Below are 22,958 nucleotides of genomic sequence, written 5' to 3' on the forward strand. Positions count from 1 at the left end.
AGTGACATTTCAACACGAAAAGTAGTATACTTCGCATATTTTCAAACGCTTATGTCATATGGTATTATTTTTTGGGGTAATTCTTCTGATTCAAAAAGGGTATTTTTGGCTCAAAAACGGGCTGTTCGAGCTATGTATGGTGTAAGTTCGAAAACCTCTTGTCGACCCCTATTCAATAGTCTGGGAATTTTGACATTGCCCTCACAGTATGTATTTTCTTTAATGTCGTTTGTTGTTAGCAATATTAGCCTATTCCCAAGAGTTAGCAGCTTTCACTCAGTTAATACTAGGCAGAAATCAAATCTGCATGTGGAATGCACTTCCTTGACTCTTGTGCAGAAAGGAGTGCAGTATTCTGCTGCATCCATTTTCAATAAGCTACCACAAGAACTCAAAAATCTTAGCAGTAGCCCAAACACTTTTAAGTCCAAACTGAAGAATTTCCTCATGGCTTACTCCTTCTATTCTGTCGAGGAGCTCCTGGAAGAGCTAAAAAATTAAGCAAATTCCAGTGTTACATTCTTGATTTTCTTTATTTAAACTAACGACTTGTCGCCTGAATATGTTTCTTATATTTCATTTTATCTGTTTCTACAATCGTGTTATAATTTCATGTATTGACTCGTTCCATGACCATGGAGACTTCTCCTAAATGTTGTCCCACGGAACAATAAATAAATAAATAAATAATAAAAAAAAAAAAAAAAAAAAAAAACCAACACATTTCTGAACTGTGCAGGTGGGTATTCTCCCTGCAATATATCCTATGTGCCCATAACCCACCTGGCATTGACCTTTATTAGTCACTGTCCTTCATTCAGCTAGCCCTTTCCCTGTTCCCACTCCAGCACTACACAGCCTACCATTTCACCAATGCATCCACTGCATTTTTACTTCTCTCCTTTTCTGCTTCCCACCTCCGGCTAGCTTGCTGACGCACCTAGCCGCCCTACTCTCTCCCCACCTCATCCCCATATCCTCCCACGACCCCTACCCTGCTATCCTTCCTCTCCCCACCCCAGCATCCTCCTTACCCCACCACCCAGACTGCTCCTCCCATCATGTGCTGTTGCTTGCAGTCTGGCCTCAGCAGCTGGAGACAACAGTCATGTTTGTGTGAGCTGCATCTGATGAATGTGTGTGTGTGTGTGTGTGCGTGTGTGTGTGTGTGTGTGTGTGTGTGTGTGTGTTTTGTCTAATTCAGAGGGAGGCCTCTTGACTGAAAGCTTACTCGATTAGCAGTTTTGTTGTTGTTTCTGTCTGCGACTCAACATCTCCATTATATGGTGAGCAACAATCTAACCTTTTCAGAATATTGTCATTATTCCATCTTGCATCTTCCTTTGTTTGACATGGAATTAACTTTTTACAGGAAGTTTCTTCCCTTTTTATTAGCATGAAAACATTAAGTATGAGGGTAGTTAGAAAATTTCTCAGAATCGAATGAAAAAAGCAGTTTACCTTACTGAATCTTTTTTTATTATTCAATGTAATCACTCCAAACACTACTGCACTTGGTCCAACAATTATCCAGTGTAGTGATCCCATCTTGAAAATTAGATTCCTCCAGGCCTGCAAAATAACAGTGAACTTCGGCTATCAGTTCTTCATTTGAAGAGAATATCCATCCAACAGGGAAAATTTTGGGCTTGGGCAAGAGATGGAAGTCTGAAGGAGCCAAATCAGGTGAATAATGCATGTGTACCAACAATTTGTATCTTAGTTTGTGTATTTTTGCCATGGTAATGAAACTTGTGTGTGGGCACGCACTGTCTTGATGGAAGATGACTGCCTTCCTTGCAAAAATGTGGCCTTTTTTTTGAGTAACTTCTGTTGTAGTTGGTCTTGGAGGTTAGTGTAGTATTGTCCATTAATTGTTCAACCAATGGGAAGATAATCTATCAGTCAAATCCCTTCCACATCCCAAAAAATTGATGTCATGACCTTGCTGGCCAACCATATTGCCTTTGCTTCCTTTGGTGGTGGTGGTGGTGGTGGTGGTGGTGGTGAATCAACATGGTTTCAGTATTTTGACAGTTGTTTTGTCTTTGGGGTACAGTACTGGACCCAAGTTCCAACTGTGGTCACAAACCATATCAAAAAATCTTGTTGGTTGCCCTGAAAAGGTCAAATATTGTTTGGATATTTCTGTACTGACGCATTTCTCACTGTATGTTAAAACAGATAATTTTCTCATATCCAATTCCACTGTTAAAATATCATATGTGTAGTAACACTGTTCACGTTTACGTCGCACTTCACTTAGCGTAGACCGGGACTGTGTCCTAGGCATGCCCGATGTTAACTGACTGGGCACAGCCTGTGCTGCCTGAGTTGTTGTCGTTGTTACGCCGGCAGAAGTCGTGTCCGAATTCTCGCGTGCCCTCTGGTGGACGGGACTCTACTTGCGGCAACTACCGTCCGTGACGCGCCGTGCCGATGTGCGCCTCCCGTGATCTTTCCGGTGGCTACTGCACTCCTCCTCTTCCGGAGGGTGAAGAAGCCACTGTGATCCACTGCGTCGGAAGGTGCAGCGTCGGGCAGGAGCGATGACCTCCACATCCATTGGAAGGCCGGAGTCAAGGGGATCTGCCAACCCTCGAGCCGGAACCTTCGAATACGGATGGAAGTGACCCACACGAAGAGGCCCCCGTCATCCCACAACCGGAGCCCGGGACAGAACGGGCGACAAGCTGTCGAACTCCGGATCCTGTTCCACCTCGGGAGGGGCAAGACCCAGCGGCGGGGACGATGGGGAAGGGACGACCACAGGTGAACCAGCCTCCTGAGAAACCGGGCCTGCGAGGGGGGCCGGCTCTCGCTGGGGCATCTCGAACGATGGCGATGCCGGTGCTGGAGCTACTGGAGGCTGCCAAGGCTGAGAACCATCGCAGTGCGGCAGAGTCACAGCGGGGAGAGGCGGTAACGTCCCCTGGGAAACCAACACGGGTGCCGGCAATGGGGAAGCCGATGTCCGAGAGGTCGGAGGGTGGGTGCCCAAACGTGGACGTAGTTGATTTTGGTGATGACGTACCACACGGTCCCCCGCCTGCAAGGTATAGAGCCGGCGGCCATTTCGGCGCAGGACCACCGCCGGTATCCAACATGGATTGCGACCAAACCCACGTGCCCAGACCGACATACCCAGTGGAAAGCCAGGCACTCCGTTTTGCGAAGACTGGCGAGGACCAGGTCGGACGAGGTGCAGCAGAGTCCTAGGTTGGCGCCCATGGAGGAGCACTGCAGGGCTGCGGTCTCCCATTGGTGTGGTCCGGTATGCCGTCAGGAAAAACGTCAATGCCTCCTCCGCAGGAAATTCATGCACATACTTTTTCATCTGCGTGTTAAATGTGCGAACCATGCGATCGGCTTCCCCATTCGATTGTGGATGGAAGGGGGGGGAGAGCAAACGTGCCGAATACTGAAGCGCCAACAAAAATCGTGGAAGGTCTGCGAAATAAACTGCGGTCCATTGTCTGAGACCAGGGTGATTGGCAGACCTTCCACAGAAAAGATTTTTGCTAGTGGCTGGATTGCAACTTCTGAAGTGGTTGAGGAGCAGCGAACCACATATGGGAATCAGGAATAAGCATCAATGACAATGAGCCAAAAGCTATTGAGAAACGGGCCCGCAAAATTGATGTGAACACGTTCCCATGCGTGGGTTGCCGGCGGCCATGAAGAGAATGCTGCCCTGGGAGATGCCTGTTGGCTCGCACACTGGGAACATGCGGCCACCAAGTGCTCAATTTCTCTGTCAATACCGGGCCAGTACACATGTCTGCGAGCCAAGGTATTAGTACGGGAAACACCCCAGTGCCCCGCATGTAATAACGTGAGGACCTCCCTTCGTAAATTTGCAGGAACAACCACGCGAGGAGCTGTATCATCGGTAGCCAGAAGGAGAACTCCTTCCAAGACCGAGAGGCGGTCTCGTAGAATAAAATAATTACGAAGAGGGTCCGAGGCCCGGCATGGAGGGCGGGATGACCACTCCTGCTGAATGAGGTGAACTACTTGCCGGAGAACCAGGTCAGCTGCGACTCGAGAACTAGTGATCAGGAAGCCATCAACCGCTTGGCGGGACGTCACATCCAAATCAAAACACATAATTTCCTCTCGATCGAACGTAGGATCCGGGCCCACCGGAAGATGGGAAAGAGCGTCAGCGTTGGCATGCTGTCCGGTAGGGTGAAAATGAATGTGATAATGGTACTTAGAGAGGAACAAGGCCCAGCGCTGTAGTCTGTGGGCTGCCCTATCCGGAATCTGAGAGGCGTGGCCAAATAACGATATTAACGGCTTATGATTAGTGATTAACTGAAACTTCGTGCCGTACAAGAAAGGGTGAAACTTGGTAACAGAGTAGACAATGGCCAAAGCCTCTTTTTCCACCTGGGAGTAATGGGCCTGCGCGGGACTAAGAGTTTTAGACGCAAACGCCAGTGGTTGCTCGGAACCATCTGCGTTGCGATGGGCCAGGACCGCCCCCACCCCATACTGCGAAGCATCGGTAGCCAGGACCAACGGCTTATGGGGGTCAAAAGTAGCCAAACAAGGCGCTGATGTGAGAAGGCCCTTCAACGAGGTGAATACTTGCTTGCATGCAGGTGACCAATCAAAAGGAACACCCTTGCGCAGAAGGCAGTACAGGGGGCGGGCAACGGTGGAAGCCCTGGGAATGAACCGGTGGTAATAGGCTATCTTGCCTAAAAAAAGCTATTAACTCTTTCAGCGAAGCGGGCTGAGGAAGGTAGATGATACCTTGGACCAAACTTCCTAGTGGTTGGACGCCGTGCCGAGAGATGGTGTAGCCCACATACTCAATGGATGGTTGGAAGAAGTTTGACTTATGCAGGTTGCAACGCAAGCCCACAGACCTAAATTTGAGAAAGAGGGTGCAAAGGTTGTGCAAGTGTTCCTTTGTGCTGCAGCCTGTGACAATTGTGTCATCCAGGTAATTAATACAATGAGGGATTGTCAACGTGACGTGCTCAAGATAACGCTGGAATATCGCCGGGGCACTGGATATTCCGAAGGCCAACCGCTGGTATTGGTAAAGGCCAAACGGGGTGTTGAGGACCGCCAGCCTTTTGGAGCTCTCATCAAGTGGTATCTGATGATAAGCCTCCGAAAGACCGATTTTCGAAAAATATTGGCCTACCGCCACGGCGGAGAACAATTCATCAGCACGAGGCAAAGGATAGGTGTCCACCACCAATTGGGAATTAATGGTGGCCTTGAAATCGCCACAAAGACGTAATTTTCCCGAGGGCTTCCTTACAATAACAAGGGGCGAAGCCCACTCACTAGAAGAAATGGGAAGAACAACCCCTAGGGCTGTCAGCCGGTCTAGCTCTTCCTTTACCTAAGGGCGGAGAGCCAAGGGGATCTGCCTCGCGCGTAGAAAACGCGGGCGAGCCGACGCCTTCAAAGTTAAGTGAGCTTCAAAATCTGAAACACGCCCCAGGCCCTCCTCAAAGATATCAGGAAAGTCTGAGATCAAAGATTCCAATGATTGATAGGGAACATCTTCGGAGACCAATTGTATGGTGTCAACGATAGAAAAACCGAAAGCTTGAAAGGCATCCAGGCCAAAAAGGTTAGCGGAGCTCGCATCACTGACAACAATAAAAGTAATAGGCTGAGTGACTGATTTGTAAGTCACGTCGGTAGTGAATTGACCCAGTAGGGGAATGAACTGTTTACCATAACTGCATAGACGCCGGTAAACTGGCGCCAACGGGGGCGGTCCAAGGTCGGAATAAGTTTGTGCATTCAACAACGAAACTGCCGCGCCCGTATCTACTTGCAGTTGTAACCGGCGCGACAGAACCGACACCTCGATAAAGAGTTTGCGTGCCGATGCGTCGGGAGCCTGGCCCGATGAAACTTTCTGAATGTCAATGTACATGTCCTCTGTACCTGCTTCCTTCGATTCTTTTGAGGCTGAGCGGCAAACTTTAGCAATGTGACCTATTTTATTACATTTGCGACAAATGGCCCAACGCTGGGGGCACTCTGACCGATCATGATGTGTATAGCACGACGCACAGGACGGCAAAGGGGCCCGGCGGCCGGAATTCTGTTTACGTGCTGTGTGGGAGCGGCCGTAACAGCCGGATTGTACCACTCGCACGTCGTCCACCCCGGACACAGTGGACGCGGACGCGCCGCCCTGAACCGCCGCGACGTCGCACCACGCTTCCAGCTGTTGACTTGCGGCGTAAGAGACTTCATACGATTGAGCAATGGACAGGACTTCCTCAAGGGAAGGGTCTTCTAACTGCAGGGCCCATTGCCGAACCACCCAATCAGGGGCCGAAGGAACAATGACGTCGCGTGCCATAACGTGGGCATATGACTCTCGCGAATGCTCTGTGACAAAATGACACTTGCGACTAAGACCGTGCAGGGTAGCGGCCCACGTCCTGTAAGACTGATGGGGCTGTTTCTTGCATTGATAGAACTCGACCCTAGCCGCCACAACATGCGTGCGGTGGCGATAATATGAAGACAGCAATGAACACAATGCGTTAAAAGACAAGGAAGAGGGTTCCTGCAACGGCGCTAGCTGCTGCAAAACTTGATACAGCGAGAGAGATATCCAAGACAAGAAGAGAGCACGACATACCTCCGCATCGGCAACATGAAACGCCTGGAAATGCTGCCGAAGGCGATGTTCATATGCGTCCCAAGCCTCCACCGTCTCGTCATATGGGGGAAAGGGAGGAGGGAACGGCGCTGGAGCAGACGGCGTGGAAAGCAAGGCCGGAAGCACTTGTTTCATGGTGGCCATGAGCTCCGTCTGCTGCTCAACCAAAACCCACACTAAATCCTCCATGCCGTGGAGAAGCTGCAAAACCGGAACAACGACGCAACACGCGAAAGAACGACCCTACTCATCGCCAATTGTGTAGTAACACTGTTCACGTTTACGTCGCACTTCACTTAGCGTAGACCGGGACTGTGTCCTAGGCATGCCCGATGTTAACTGACTGGGCACGGCTCGTGCTGCCTGAGTTGTTGTTGTTGTTACGCCGGCAGAGGTCGTGTCTGAATACTCGCGTGCCCTCTGGTGGACGGGACTCTACTTGCGGCAACTACCGTCCGTGACGCGCCGTGCCGAAGTGCGCCTCCCGCGATCTTTCCGGTGGCTACTGCAATATGCTCATTCAGATGACATCCCTACAGCTTCAGCAATTTGTCATATTTTCAGGTGGTGATCCTCCATGACCATTTTATGCTCTTTAGCAGCAATTTCTGGGGTAGGGGAACATTTGGACCGAACACTAGGCAGATCATCATTTAAGCTGTCCACACCAAATTAAAACTCATTTGTCCACTTAGCAACATCTGAATATGAAGGCATCTGAATATGAAGGATCGAGCCTCCAAGTTTGTTCTGAAAATCAGCCTGAATTTCCCCTGCTTTCATACCTTTTTTTATGAAGTACTTAATCACTATTCGATTCTCAGTTTTTTCCATCTTCACAAATCACTACAAGGGAACAACAACAAAGAGACATCCACACCACATATCTCTACTCAAAGAACTGATCTATTATTACATGTGGGCCTTATTGCATTAGAGCTGGCATCTGGTGGTAACTCAATAAACTTTTCAAACTACTCTTGTAACACATTCCTTATCTTGTTGCACAATGGTATCCTTTTGTTGCGTAGATGCTCTTTGCTGAGAGTTCAAGGGCTTTTACTGTATAGTGATTATTATTGCTCATAGAGAGCAAACCCACCCCCCTGGCAGTGTTTCTGAATGATAAGTTGAAAAATACACTGTTCACATGAACAGCTTTATAAATGAAAGTAAATTCAGATAGATTTCCACATTATCTGGACAAGCCTCATACAACTGAAGTATGGTATGTGCTCCAGAGGTTGCAACGTACTGGTCTTTTTGTTTCAACAGCCATCCACCCCCATCAACATTGAGGCTACAGTACATCTCACAGAGATTAGTACTACCTTCACAGCCTGGGTTGTTAACGTAAGATCCTCATTTCCTGTTGTATACACTGGTCCACTTATGGGCCACGCTGCAATCACTGAAGCATCCCCAGCACATTTAGTTACAGAGGACTTCTGGCAATTACCAGTTCACAAGCCAGAAACTTCAGCCTAGAGTGGCAGTTTCCTGGAGAGGGGGGTGGGGGCAGCATATGACGCATGGGTATATTTGCCTTTTCAAAAGCCACAGATGTAACAAGTATTGCCTCTTCAATTTTTTATCTATTTATGAAACAGTTATGTAGACGCACATACGTTCAGAGCCATAGGGAAGCTAAATACTGGGAGAAGTATATAAACTTACTTGACACCTGCACTTTTCTCTTTCTTCTTTACTTCAGTCACTTGTTCCTTGGCTGGATCTCTCCTTGGAACAATATCAGGAAAAGGATTGTTCAGTACTTCTGCTTTGAATATTTTCTGAGGATACAATGGCCGTTCATCCTATAGAAGCAAATAAAGGCACTGTACTTTCACAAAAATGATATTTTCACTGTAGGCATAGAGCTATAGTATCCACAGATAAAGACAATGTGAGTTATGTAGATTGGGGAAAAGTGTGGAAGGTGATAAAATGAAACATTGAGTCGCAGGCATGCAGAATAAAAAGACTGCTATAATTTTGAGTTTTTGGCCGAAAGCCTTAAAAGAAGTCATTTTGGTCGAAAGCTCAAATGTATAGCAGTCTTTTTGCTGTTACTGTCTGCAATTCAATGTCTCCTCTATATGGTGAGCAGCAATCTATTCTATCATAATATGTCATTATTCCAATTCTGGATTTTGCTTTGTTTGAAAGTGTGATAAAAGTAATTAATGACAGTCTCTCACATTTCACCTGCATACTATATCAACACACGTGTCATTTCTGTCATTCTGTAAACTCACACATACAGCCAAACACGAGGCAGGGAAATATATAAATCCTTTTCCTACAAACAACTTCCACAACTTTTTTCATTGTACAGCCTCATCTGTAACATACCCATGACCTATTTTCAAAATGTGGACATAATACAGCCGTCAGGCGTAATAACAGGAGACTTGGGGGTGCGCTGATGACAGAAAGCATGGGCCACATTTCAGTGGTGTCGGTGGAGTCTATCAGCAGGACGGGTTTCACTAGACATGGCCTGCACCTCAACAGGTATGGGAAGGGGAGGTTGGCAAAGCTTATAGGTGACAGCATAGGTGGGGTTGGTGGGATCACTCATGGGAAAATTCCTGCAGTAGTGGGTGTTAGAGCTGCACCTTTTTTTAGATTGAAGTCAGCTGATAGGTATTCCTGCTTAAGGGAAGTCTCTCTAACAAGGGAATCACTTTTGACAAAGTTTAGGTATCCGAGTAATGAGGGAATTAGTATATTTCATCAAAATATACAAGGTATTAGAGATAAAGTTAGTGAACTGCTTATAGATGTTGACTCTGAAATTATTGGTATATCTGAACACTTCTTAAATAAGGAGATAATTCAGAAGCTTCCTTTACCAGGATACAGGTTGGCTGGCAGCTTTTCGAGGAGCACTTTGCGGTGTGGGGGAGTAGCCATGTATGTGAAAAACGGCATCCCATTTGAGTCAATTGACGTTTCAAAGTACTGCACTGAAAAGGTGTTTGAATGTTGTGCAGGTGTGGTTAAATTTAACGGAGCAAAACTTCTAACTGTTGTTATTTATAGATCCCCAGACTCCGATTTCACAAATTTTTGCTAAAGCTAGAGGAGGTTCTTGGTTCACTTTATAGGAAATACAAAAAGTTAGTTATATGTGGTGACTTCAATATTAATTGTATAAGTGATTGTGCAAGGAAGAGGATGCTGGTAGACCTCTTTAATTCATATAATCTTATGCAAACCGTATTCTTTCCAACGAGAGTGCAAGGGAACAGTAGAACAACCATAGACAACATTTTTGTTCATTCCTCATTACTAGAAGTAATGTGTTAGCAAAAAGGTGAATGGCCTTTCAGATCATGATGCACAAATTTTAACTTTAAAAGATTTTTGTGCTGCAACACGTGTTAAATATAGTCATCAGCTGTTCAGGAAAGCTGATCCAGTTGCTGTAGAGACCTTTGTAAAGGAACAAGAGTGGCAAGATGTTTATAGCGCTGATACAGTAGACGATAAATACACTCCTGGAAATTGAAATAAGAACACCGTGAATTCATTGTCCCAGGAAGGGGAAACTTTATTGACACATTCCTGGGGTCAGATACATCACATGATCACACTGACAGAACCACAGGCGCATAGACACAGGCAACAGAGCATGCACAATGTCGGCACTAGTACTGTGTATATCCACCTTTCGCAGCAATGCAGGCTGCTATTCTCCCATGGAGACGATCGTAGAGATGCTGGATGTAGTCCTGTGGAACGGCTTGCCATGCCATTTCCACCTGGCGCCTCAGTTGGACCAGCGTTCGTGCTGGACGTGCAGACCACGTGAGACGACCCTTCATCCAGTCCCAAACATGCTCAATGGGGGACAGATCCGGAGATCTTGCTGGCCAGGGTAGTTGACTTACACCTTCTAGAGCACGTTGGGTGGCACGGGATACATGCGGACGTGCATTGTCCTGTTGGAACAGCAAGTTCCCTTGCCGGTCTAGGAATGGTAGAACGATGGGTTCGATGACGGTTTGGATGTACCGTGCACTATTCAGTGTCCCCTCGACGATCACCAGTGGTGTACGGCCAGTGTAGGAGATCGCTCCCCACACCATGATGCCGGGTGTTGGCCCTGTGTGCCTCGGTCGTATGCAGTCCTGATTTTGGCGCTCACCTGCACGGCGCCAAACACGCATACGACCATCATTGGCACCAAGGCAGAAGCGACTCTCATCGCAGAAGACGACACGTCTCCATTCGTCCCTCCATTCACGCCTGTCGCGACACCACTGGAGGCGGGCTGCACGATGTTGGGGCGTGAACGGAAGACGGCCTAACGGTGTGCGGGACCGTAGCCCAGCTTCATGGAGACGGTTGCGAATGGTCCTCGCCGATACCCCAGGAGCAACAGTGTCCCTAATTTGCTGGGAAGTGGCGGTGCGGTCCCCTACGGCACTGCGTAGGATCCTACGGTCTTGGCGTGCATCCGTGCGTCGCTGCGGTCCGGTCCCAGGTCGACGGGCACGTGCACCTTCCGCCGACCACTGGCGACAACATCGATGTACTGTGGAGACCTCACGCCCCACGTCTTGAGCAATTCAGCGGTACGTCCACCCGGCCTCCCGCATGCCCACTATATGCCCTCGCTCAAAGTCCGTCAACTGCACATACGGTTCACGTCCACGCTGTCGCGGCATGCTACCAGTGTTAAAGACTGCGATGGAGCTCCGTATGCCACGGCAAACTGGCTGACACTGACGGGGGCGGTGCACAAATGCTGCGCACCTAGCGCCATTCGACGGCCAACACCGCGGTTCCTGGTGTGTCCGCTGTGCCGTGCGTGTGATCATTGCTTGTACAGCCCTCTCGCAGTGTCCGGAGCAAGTATGGTGGGTCTGACACACCGGTGTCAATGTGTTCTTTTTTCCATTTCCAGGAGTGTATAATGCTTTTCTCAAGACTTTTCTCATGCTCTTTGAAAGTTGCTTTCCGTTAGAACGTTTAAAACAGGGTACTAGCACAAACAGGCAGCATGGGTGGCTGGCTAGAGGGATAAGAATATCTTGTAGAACAAAGTGGCAATTATATCAAAATGTTAGAAACAGTCAAAATCTAAATGCAGCAGCCCATTACAAACAGTATTGTAGGGTGCTTAAAAATGTTATTAGGAAGGCAAAAAGTATGTGGTATGCAGATAGAATAGCTAAGTCTCAGGATAAAATTAAAACCACATGGTCAGTCGTAAAGGAAGTGGCTGGTCTGCAGAGACAGGTCGAGGATATAGAATCAGTGCGTAGTGGGAATGTCCGTGTTACTGATAAGTCACATATATGTACAGTATTTAATAATCACTTTCTGAATATAACAGGTGAACTAAATAGAAACCTAGTCCCAACAGGGAATCATACAGTGCTCTTAGAAAAAAGTGTTCCGAGACTGTTACCTGAAATGCTCCTCCATGATACTGCCAAGAGGGAGATTGAGTTAATAATTAAATCACTAAAGACCAAGTACTCTCATGGATATGACGGGGTATCTGGCAGAATACTGAAGTATTGTTCTATGTATGTTAGCCCAGTTCTCAGCCATATCTGTAACTTTTCCTTTAGGAGTGGTCGGTTTCCTGACCGATTAAAGGACTCGGTAGTGAAACCACTTTATAAAAAGGGAGACATTGATAATGTTGACAATTTTAGACCTATTTCTATGCCATCAGTGTTTGCTAAAGTTATCGAGAAGATTGTATATACAAGGTTACTAGAGCATTTAAATTCACATAATTTGCTGTCAAATGTTCAGTTTGGTTTTAGAAATGGTTTAACAACTGAAAATGCTATATTCTCTTTTCTTTGTGAGGTTTTGGATGGATTAAATAAAAGGTTGCGAACGCTAGGTGTTTTCTTTGATTTAACGAAGGCTTTTGACTGTGTTGACAACAAAATATTACTGCAGAAGTTGGACCATTATGGAGTAAGGGGAGTAGCTTACAATTGGTTCGCCTCTTACTTTAAGAACAGAAAGCAGAGGGTAATTCTCCGCAATATTGAGAGTGGTAGTGATGTTCAGTCCCAATGGGGCACTGTTAAATGGGGTGTTCCCCAAGGGTCGGTGCTGGGGCCACTGCTGTTTCTTATTTATATAAATGATATGCCTCCTAGTATTACAGGTGATTCAAAAATATTTCTGTTTGCTGATGACACCAGCTTGATAGTGAAGGATCTTGTGTGGAATATTGAAACAGTAACAAATAATGTAGTTCATGAAATAAGTTCGTGGCTTGTGGAAAATAATTTGATGCTAAATCACAGTAAGACTCAGTTTTTACAGTTTCTAACCCACAATTCAACAAGAACCGATATTTTGAACAGACAGAATAGGCATATTATAAGCGAGACAGAACAGTTCAAGTTCCTAGGCGTTCGGATAGATAGTAAGCTGTTGTGGAAAGCCCATGTCCAGGATCTTGTTCAGAAGCTAAATGCTGCTTTATTTACCATTAGAACAGTATCTGAAATAAGTGATACTTCAACACGAAAAGTAGTCTACTTCGCATATTTTCATACGCTTATGTCATATGGTATTATTTTTTGGGGTAATTCTTCTGATTCAAAAAGGGTGTTTTTGGCTCAAAAACAGGCTGATCGAGCTATATGTGGTGTAAGTTCGAGAACCTCTTGTCAAGCCCTATTCAAAAATCTGGGAATTCTGACATTGCCCTCACAGTATATATTTTCTTTAATGTCATTTGTTGTTAGCAATATTAGCCTATTCCCAAGAGTTAGCAGCTTTCACTCAGTTAATACTAGACAGAAATCAAGTCTGCATGTAGGATGCACTTCCTTGACTCTTGTGCAGAAAGGAGTGCAGTATTCTGCTGCATCCATTTTCAATAAGCTACCACAAGAAATCAAAAATCTTAGCAGTAGCCCAAAGTCTTTTAAGTCTAAACTGAAGAGTTTCCTCATGGCTCACTCCTTCTATTCCATCGAGGAGCTCCTGAAAGAGCTAAAAAATTAAGCAAATTCCAGTGTTACATTGTTGATTTTCTTCATTTAAACTTACGACTTGTCAAATGAATATGTTTTTTTATATTTCATTTTATCTGTTTCTAATATCGTGTTATAATTTCATGTATTGACTCGTTCCATGACCATGGAGACTTCTCCTTAATTTGGTCCCATGGAACAATAAATAAATAAATAAATAAATAAAAAATACCCTGTGCAGCATCTTAATTATGTACTATGAGTGAGACTTACTTATTGAGATACTTTTAAACTGGAACCATGTTACTGATTTTTGAGAAAGAATTTATAGAAGAAGACCAAGTGAGCACCTTCAGTGACTAAAGGTCTTAATACAAAGATTAGCTATTTCAAGGGGGGTACCGAGGTCAGCTGCAACTGGGCACTGGAGTAAGTCAATAGTGGAAGTCGAAAATTTGTGCCAGATCAGGACTTGACCCCAGATTTCCAACTTAATACGAGCAGCCGCCTTAACTGCTTTGGCTATCCAAGCACACTTTCTGTCTGACTCAAATTTTCATTTTCAGCTTATCACACATTACTAAATAGTGTCGCTCTCCATTTACCTCATTTGCTCGCAGCGTTTCCTGTATTCTCACAGGAGGTCTGGACCCTGTTGTGCATCTGCACTGAGGATATCATAGCAGTCAAGATTACTTATATTGAATTGTTGAATTATGTTTTATTTATCTCATGACGTACATTTGCAATCCATTTGGTTTGCATACAGGAGACATGTCAAATTCATCTGCATCAACTTGTTCCATTTTTATTTATTACAAATTTTCATTCCCATGTACTGAGGCCCCTGGGCATACAGTCTGAGGCAGTGGGTGGGGAGCATAAAATTTTCTTTATTTCTGGTATCATGTGAATGGACAAAATGGTTTCCCTCAACAAAACATGTCTGGTGTACAAAAATATAATAATCTCATATATGTATAAGGATGGCAGAGTTAACATTTTAAGTTTTCTAAATAATGGTCGACATGGTTCTTTGTGATTTGCACTGCACATATTTCGTATGATTTTTTTCTGTATTTTTAGTATCCGTACTATGTCTGTCGAGTTACCCCAAACAACAATACCATACCTAATCATGGATTCGAAGTACCTTTTATATGCTACTTTTCGTGTGTCCATGTCAGTTACAGTTGACAATATTTGCATTGAAAATGCAAAGCTGCTCAATTTGTTGGCCAGGTATTCAATGTGTGCCTGCTAGCTCAAATTTTTATCTACATTTAAACCTAGGAATTCGACTGAGTCAACTTCTTCTGTACCTTGGTTGTTGTGTACAATCTTAATCTGCTCACATTTTGACTGTTTGTTTCTGAACTGCATCATGTGAGTCTTAGATATGTTTAGATTCAACACATTTAACTGAAACCAAGTTTCTAAGGTACTGAGGGTACTGATCACAGATTTGGGAATTTTTTCCGAGTCCTGATGTTCAACTAAGACACAAGTATCATCTGCGAACAGAACTGATGGGGAGCTGATATTTTATGGTAAGTCATTAACATAAAAGAAAAATAGGACTGGGCCTAATATGGAGCCTTGTGGAACACCCTGAGATATTTTTTTTCCAGTCAGAAAAATAATATGTGCCATTTGAAGAAATGCTAACTCTTTGCTTTCTGTTGGATAAGTAGGATTTAAGCCATTGTAGGGCACTGCCGTTAATGCCATATTTTTCAAGTTTGTAAACAAGCAATGCATGGTTTACAGAGTCAAACGCCTTTGTGAGGTCGCAGAAAATTCCTGCCACCTTATTTCTCTTGTCTAATGATGTACTTATTTTCTCAATGAAACTGTTTACTGCATCTATGGTGTTTTTACCCTGCTGAAAACCAAATTGATTGTTCAGAATAACAGAATATTTTACAATGAAGTTTTGAACTTGTGCAACAGCAAGTTTTTCAAATATTTTAGATAGGACTGGGAGAATCGAGATAGGACGATAATTTCCCATGATCTCTCTTGATCCCTTCTTGAAGAGTGGTTTGACTTCAGCATATTTCAGTACCTCTGGGAAACAGCCCTCTTCAAAACATTGATTTATTATCTGAGCTAGTGGGTTTGCAACGCTATTGTCTACCACTTTAATAACTTTGGTGGGTATTCCAGCCAAACCTGCAGGTTTTTTGTTTCTTAATGTTAGAATAGCATTTTCTACATCCTCCACAGAAACTTTTGAGAATTTTGTAAAGTTTTCAGAGTTTTCACCTAGACCAAAGGGATTTACTTTGTTGTGATAATCTGTTACATCTACATCAGACTTTGCTACATTTATAAAGAATTCATTAAAGTGCTCTGGTATTTGAGTTGGATTTACAATAGTATTTCCTTCAATGTCAACTTTTGGAATGTCTTGGTTACAGGCTTTAACACCTAACTCAGATTTAATGACTGACCACACAGCCTTTGTCTAATTTTTATGATTTAAAATTAGCCTGTTATTTGCCAGTTGTTCTGCTGCCTTGACAACTCTTTTAAATATGGTTTGATAGAGTCTAACATATTTAATGAAATCAATATCTTTATTATATTTTAGTTCTCAGTGCAGTTGCCTTTTCCTTACACTGGAAATTTTTATGCCCTGGGTAATCCACTTTACTGTATTTATTACTTTACTGCAGGTGGAAACGTTTCATTAAAGTCTCCAAGAAAACTATCTTGGAATTTCTCAAAGTTTTCGTCACTTGAGTTACAATAATCAAAAGGTCATGTTTTATCTCTTAGCTTCTCACTAAATGTTAGCAAGTTTTCTTTGTTAAAGTTCCTGCTCATATGGGTTCTCATACGTGAAATGTTCCTGTCTGTCTGTGGCAGCTCAATGAACAATGCACAATGATCTGAAATACCTAGATCTATACAAAATTTATACACATCTTCATATACATAATTAGTTAGAACATTGTTAACGCATGTTGCTGATTGCCCAATGTCTCTGGTAGATTCAAAGAAATTCAATTTGAAACCATATTTCTTTATTAAGTCAGTGAAACTTGAAGTGTGGGTACTATCACATGTGATATCAATATTAAAAACAGCAGCTATTACAACTTTTTTCTTTCTGCAAAGGCCTTCTAGCATAATTTGAAGCTTAGATAAGAATAGTTCTGTTGTTGACGTCCCTGGAATCCTGTATATTGAGATTATTATAACATTTGCTAGTGAGTCCTCCATTTCTACACAACAGCTCTCGAACACACATTCTTCATTTAAATAATTAAAACAGTTTCTGGTCTCATTATTTATATAACTATGTAGAAGTATACATGAGCCTCCACATGACTTGTTTCTTCTGCAAAAGCTACTTGCTCATCTGAAGTTCCCTATTTTGTTTAGAATTTTAATTGTGTCTTCAGTAAACCAGTGCTCATTTAAACAAACAACTTTAATATTTGCACATTCTGACAGAATGATTTCCAATTAATCTATTTTGGAGCTTTTATTTTTAGAAGCATCAGTGTTTAAGGCATTTATATTCCAGTGGATAACATACCTACTTTGACTATCACTTACATGCTTTAGCACATTTCCTGCCAGATAATGGTTTGGTTTTGTCTTTCTTAATGCTACACCAGTTTTTTTTCCCCATCACTACTTATAAGTTTCCCTTATTTTTTATGATCTGGCAAGTATCTATGAACATCTTACTGAATATTTTTTAGCCCAACCTATTTAGATATAGACACACTGCACTTAGAAATTTGTTGGGATCAATGAAAACAACTCCTAGTTTATTGCACTGTTCTTTAATATTGCTGTTTATTCTCTGCACATAGCTGTCACTCACCGATCTTCTGTACACAATGCCACTTATTATTATTCTGGAATCCGGGTAGAGTCTTCTGGCCAGTCGGATGAGGTTTCTTGTGTTGTTTACAATTTCTTCCTCACCGTTGTTTTGAAGCGAATTTGTTCCCACATGGATAAAAACACCTTTTGGCTTTCTGATATGCATATCTGCTGCGTTCTCTCTTGAGTTTAAGACGTTGTTTAGGTGTGTATGCAACTGATGCATCCTGATTCCAGGTTTAACGTCGATTTTGGAGTTTGGTACGACTATGTTTTCCAACAATGAATCACCTATAATAAAGAATTCACTTTCTGTCTTATTACAATGGTTCTTTCTGTTCATCAGTATTTTCAGTTTCTTTTTCTTTCATAATGGCAGCTGAATTTTTTCGTTGTTTGTCAGTTGTATCACTCCACGTATTTGCCAAAGTGGGCCCATCTAATATTGAAGTTTTTTCACATGCACAACACTTTTCACGTTTCAATGCAATATTTTCTTGCTTTAGTAATGTCAGTTCTGCTTTCAGAGCATCAATGTCACTTTGAAGAAGACGAATAATTTCATCCTTAGAACTTAGTGCGGATGTTAGTCGTGCATTTTTGTCACTAGTACAGTCGAGGCAGGTCCACTGAATATCGTCATTTATAAATTTCAAACACACATTTGCGCACTTCTCATGTAACCAAAATTTGCACTTAATGCATCGAATTCCTTTGACTACACGTTTTTTACACTTTCTGCACGAAGAACCATTTAATTTCAACTGAGTTTGGAGTGTGGTGTCTGTTCTGTTGGACATGTCTGACAGATCAGATACCACACATATGAAAGTAATTTGATAAGTCTGGTAAATTTTTATGAAAGAACAGAACTTTTTTGCACCTTTGTTGCTGGTAAGCTTGATTAATCCAAGGATCGCATAAATAATTTCAACAATGTACAGTGCCCGCTACATTGCTGACAGCCATCTGAATTGGTTAGTGTGCCAACTGCAATTGAAAAAGAAGAAAAGTGAGTTTTGTGCTATTATTAAACATTTTTATTTGAAGACAAATCAAAACAAAAATGGATGAAGTTCATGTAGACTCTACACCATCACTGATGACCTATTACTTCTGGATTAATGAACTTAAACTTGGGTGGATAAGCACCAAAGAAGAAGTGCACTTGAGCCATCCAACAGAGATCACCACAAAGGAAACCACCCAAAAAATCAATGAAGTAGTAATGTGAGACCTCCAAATAAAAATTCATGAGATTGCTGAGACTGTAGGCATCTCAGATGAATGAGTGCATAATATTCTGCATGGTCAATTGCAGTGTGTGAGGTGGGTGCCATGATTTCTCACAGTCGACCAAAGCACATTTAGCACAACATTTCAACACAATGCCTGGTGCTGTTTAACTGCAATCTGCAATAATGTTTGCACCAATTTGTGGCTGTTGACAAAACCTGGATCCAACATTACACACTAGAGTCGAAATGGCAGTCAAAACAATGGCCAAAGACTGGTGAAAGTGCACTGAAGAAGGCAAAGACCATTTTGTCAGCTGGTAAGTTGATGGCCACTGTTTTTTTTTTTTGGAATTCCCAAAGAATGATTCTCATAGATTACTTGTAAAAAGGCTAAAGCATCACTGTTGGATTGTTTGAAACTTGTTTTTACTGAAAAAAAGACCAAGGTTGCCACATTCTTCCATCAGGATAATGCACCAAGTCACACATCAGTGACAACAATGGCAAAGCGCATGAACTGAGCTTTCCTCGTCCACCAAATTTAAAGGAATTAGCTACAAGTGACTTTTTCCTGTACACTAACTTGAAATTTTGCTTACCGGGAAGAAGTTTTCATCAAATGAGGAAATTACAGTTGTAGTCAACGAGTATTTTGTAGAGTTTGACAGAATCTGTTTTTCTGGTGGGACGAAAAAGCTGGACCAAATATGTATCCTTATGAGATCCCTATCAGGTAGGACTGATAGAGTTGATAGAGAAGATCCAATGAAGAGCTGCGCATTTCATCACGGGATTGTTTATCTGGTGAGAGAGTGTTACGGAGATGCTAAACAAACTCCACTGGCAGATGTTACAAGAGGGGCGTTGTGTATCATGAAGAGATTTACTATTGAAATTTCAGGACGGCACTTTTCAGAAGGAGTCGGACAACATATTACTTCCCCCCCCCCCCCCCCCCCCCCCACACACACACATCTCCATGAGGAGAAAATTTGAGAGATTAGAGCCAATACAGAGGCTTACTGATAATCATTCTTCCCATGCACTGTTCACAAGTGGAACAGGGTTGGAGGGGTCAGATAGTGGTACCAAAAGTACCCTTTGCCACACAGCATTAGGTGGCTTGGGGAGTATGATGTAGATGCAGATGTAGATGAGTAAGGTGAGTTGTTTACAAAACAAAGTTTTTCCTTGCTTTTTTATCAGTTATCAAATCACACTTGTATATAATATTAACACAAATTTCTCACTTTCTTTTGGTCCTTGTCTAGTATAAGGGAATTACATTTCAAACAGATTCACTGGTAAAACATGGAGAAGACATGAAGCTCCTCTTTTTATAGTTATCACTGCAGAATGGATTGCCTCAGTCCCATTTGTTTTGTAATGTTTAAGTAAATGCTTGAATCCAGGCACTATAAGTCAGCTTCTTGTACATGAGAAACTCGATATGTGGACTCTTGGTGTACTGCTGCTAGTGCAAAGTCTGTTGTTATGCGTATTCTGAATGACTAAGTTATATTTCTGTAAATGACGCATGTGTGTGTGTGTGTGTGTGTGTGTGTGTGTGTGTGTGTGTGTGTGTGTGTGTATATATATATATATATATATATATATATATATATATATATATATATATATATATATACTTTTGTTTCAAGCAATGCTGCAGGTTCCTTGAAGTGTCTACAGCATCTAACATCTTGGATGGAAAATCCAATTCTGTCCCTGATTAAGCTGGCAACTGATTTCACAATTCTAGTGACCTGGACCTTGGAGCTCAAAATTTCTTGTGGATGTCAATCAACAGTTCTTCCACAATTGCTACAAACCATGTAAGGGTTTTCTTTTACTGTGTGGTATCTGTCTGAGTTACTGAACCATTCATACTCACACTCTGCTGCGTCCTAATTTTCTGAACCAGGATGAGGTTATTTTTCCTTTTCCTGAAGTAGGTCATAAGCACTTTCCACCTTGACACAGCTTAAACTATCCACTTTCTCTGCTATTTTTTAGCATCTCTTTCAACCCCCACCCTTACCACAACTCTCACCAGTTTAAGTTACACAGCATCAAGTAGTGCCTGAGAGAATCAAATTCTAGCCTTTTGGTCAGCGATTTTTCTGCCTTCACTACAGACTCGACATGCACATACGAGAGAGTCATTAATGACTTAATTCTCTAGCTCACTGCAATCACTAAAACTTTTACAATTCTCACAATACTCTCAAACAGTGATTTCAACATTAATCAGTTATAACAGCACAGAGAGAATGTAATAAAATAAAAATCAATTGTAAAAAGGAAAAAGATGAAGATCTGTAAAGACGAGAATGGAAAGAAAAATTCAAATTTTTAAAATTGTTATCTATAAGAGCAAAATTTTTACTATTAAATAATTACAGTAGAAAAATTTCTCACTGCTTAGGGTTCACATAGCATCAACTGCCACTGTACTCTAAACAAGCAGTTGTCTGCTATACATAGATAATACAAATCAATGTAGTTTCACTTGTTTTGCTGAGCTACTGTTGTAACATATATGAAACTTCCTGGCAGATTAAAACAGTGTGTCAGACCGAAATTCCTACCTTCCAAACTTCACAGAAGCTCTCCTGCGAACCTTGCAGAACTAGCACTCCTGGAAGAAAGGATATTGCGGAGACATAGCATAGCCACAGCCTGGGGGTTGTTTCTAGAATGAAATTTTCACTCTACAGCGGAGTGTGTGCTGATATGAAACTTCCTGGCAGATTAAAACTGTGTGCTGAACCTGTTGTAACATACTTTATGCTGATCTACTGTTGTAACATACTCTTTTTAATCACAATGTTTTCCTGAGTTACTGGTGTTTTCTTTATACTTTTTCAATCCTTGGTGGTCAGTACAGTAATGCCTTACAAAATGGTTGGCCTGTTGCATGAAAAAGTAAATGTAACCAAAAAAGCTAAATATCCATTATTTTTAGCTGCATTCCTTACACTATTTACTGTTCAATATCTGCATGAGGAATTTGCAGTAAAAATGAATCTAATTCTATGAGGTACTTAGCTAACAACTGAGGTATTAATTAGCTTCTTAATCATAGTAGTAAAACTAAAAGTTCTGAAAAATAATATCAAAGGTATTACACTATGAACAACCACATCCAGATACATGTGAAAAATAAAATAAATAGATAGATGCTAAATTAAACATGTTTAGCTGTCAAGAAGACAACGTGTGAAGCCTTCAGTGACTACCATACTGGAATTTTATCGAAAGATTTTTCACAAAGCCCGAAGAAATTCTGGTGGTGTGTAAAGGCTGTAAGTGGCAACAAAGTTAGTATCCAGATGTCCACTCACAAGACAGGAACTGAAACTCAGGGTAGCAAAGCAAAAGCATAAATGCTTAACTTCATTTTCAAACATGAGCCCTGAATTTCTCCTGGTGTATACAAACTGCAGTTTTGCCTTGAAAATGACAGGGTATGCTTCTCTAAATTTTGGTTCTTGTCAACAGCTTCATCTGGCTGCATTCCCATAAGTTATTTAAACTTTTTTTTTCAAATGTTCCTTCACAAAGGAGAACCATAGAGTAATGCCCCAAATTAATTCTTGTACCAATGTAAATGTGAGTGAAATAGCTATTAGTGTCAATGGCATTGAGAAACAGTAGAAGTAGTTATAACTGAAAAAAGCTCCATAGCTTGATGGAACCCCTATCAGATTGTATACTAAATTTGCCACTGAGTTAGCACCTGTTTTGACCATAACATATATCGAAGCGAAATATGGAAAAATAAAAAGGGTTTCTCAATTTAAATACTTGGAAAAAACTGCAAACAAATATGCTGTCAAAAAATGGCAACTGCATTCAGATTAACACAAAATATTTATGAGAAAAAATCACTTTCTAAACTCACTAAACTTAGGCATTCAGTTAATTTAGACAAACCTGGATATCTTTATGGAACAGAAACTTTAATTTTAAATAGGAAGAGGGATATTGAAGAATTTCAAAAGAAAGAAAGATTATTTGGAAAATATTAAGCCCCATAATTACTGATGGAGAAATTTGTAGTGAGAAGTAATAAGAAAATAGAAGAAGACACAGACTGCATGGTGACATGAGAAAACAAAGACTTAAATTTTATGGCCACATTAAAAGAATGGCACCCACTAGGTTGACAAATCAAATAGCAGAATTCTATGAAAACAGAAGTAAGGCAAAAACTGAGCCAATTAAATGGATCACTGCAATTAAGGA

At 42.2% G+C, this 22,958-nt stretch overlaps 1 protein-coding gene across 2 annotated transcripts in view; it reads right to left on the bottom strand.

The window, feature by feature from the left end:
• Positions 1-22,958, bottom strand: part of LOC126484601 (spliceosome-associated protein CWC27 homolog) — a 124,452-nt gene that overhangs the window by 56,010 nt on the left and 45,484 nt on the right. For both annotated transcript variants that reach the window (XM_050108168.1, XM_050108167.1), the window contains exon 4: positions 8,333-8,472. In XM_050108168.1, the coding sequence (XP_049964125.1) occupies positions 8,333-8,472 (140 nt within the window). The remainder of the gene's footprint in view (positions 1-8,332; positions 8,473-22,958) is intronic.

The sequence above is a fragment of the Schistocerca serialis genome, chromosome 6, assembly GCF_023864345.2.
Source record: "Schistocerca serialis cubense isolate TAMUIC-IGC-003099 chromosome 6, iqSchSeri2.2, whole genome shotgun sequence".
Lineage (NCBI taxonomy): Eukaryota > Metazoa > Arthropoda > Insecta > Orthoptera > Acrididae > Schistocerca > Schistocerca serialis.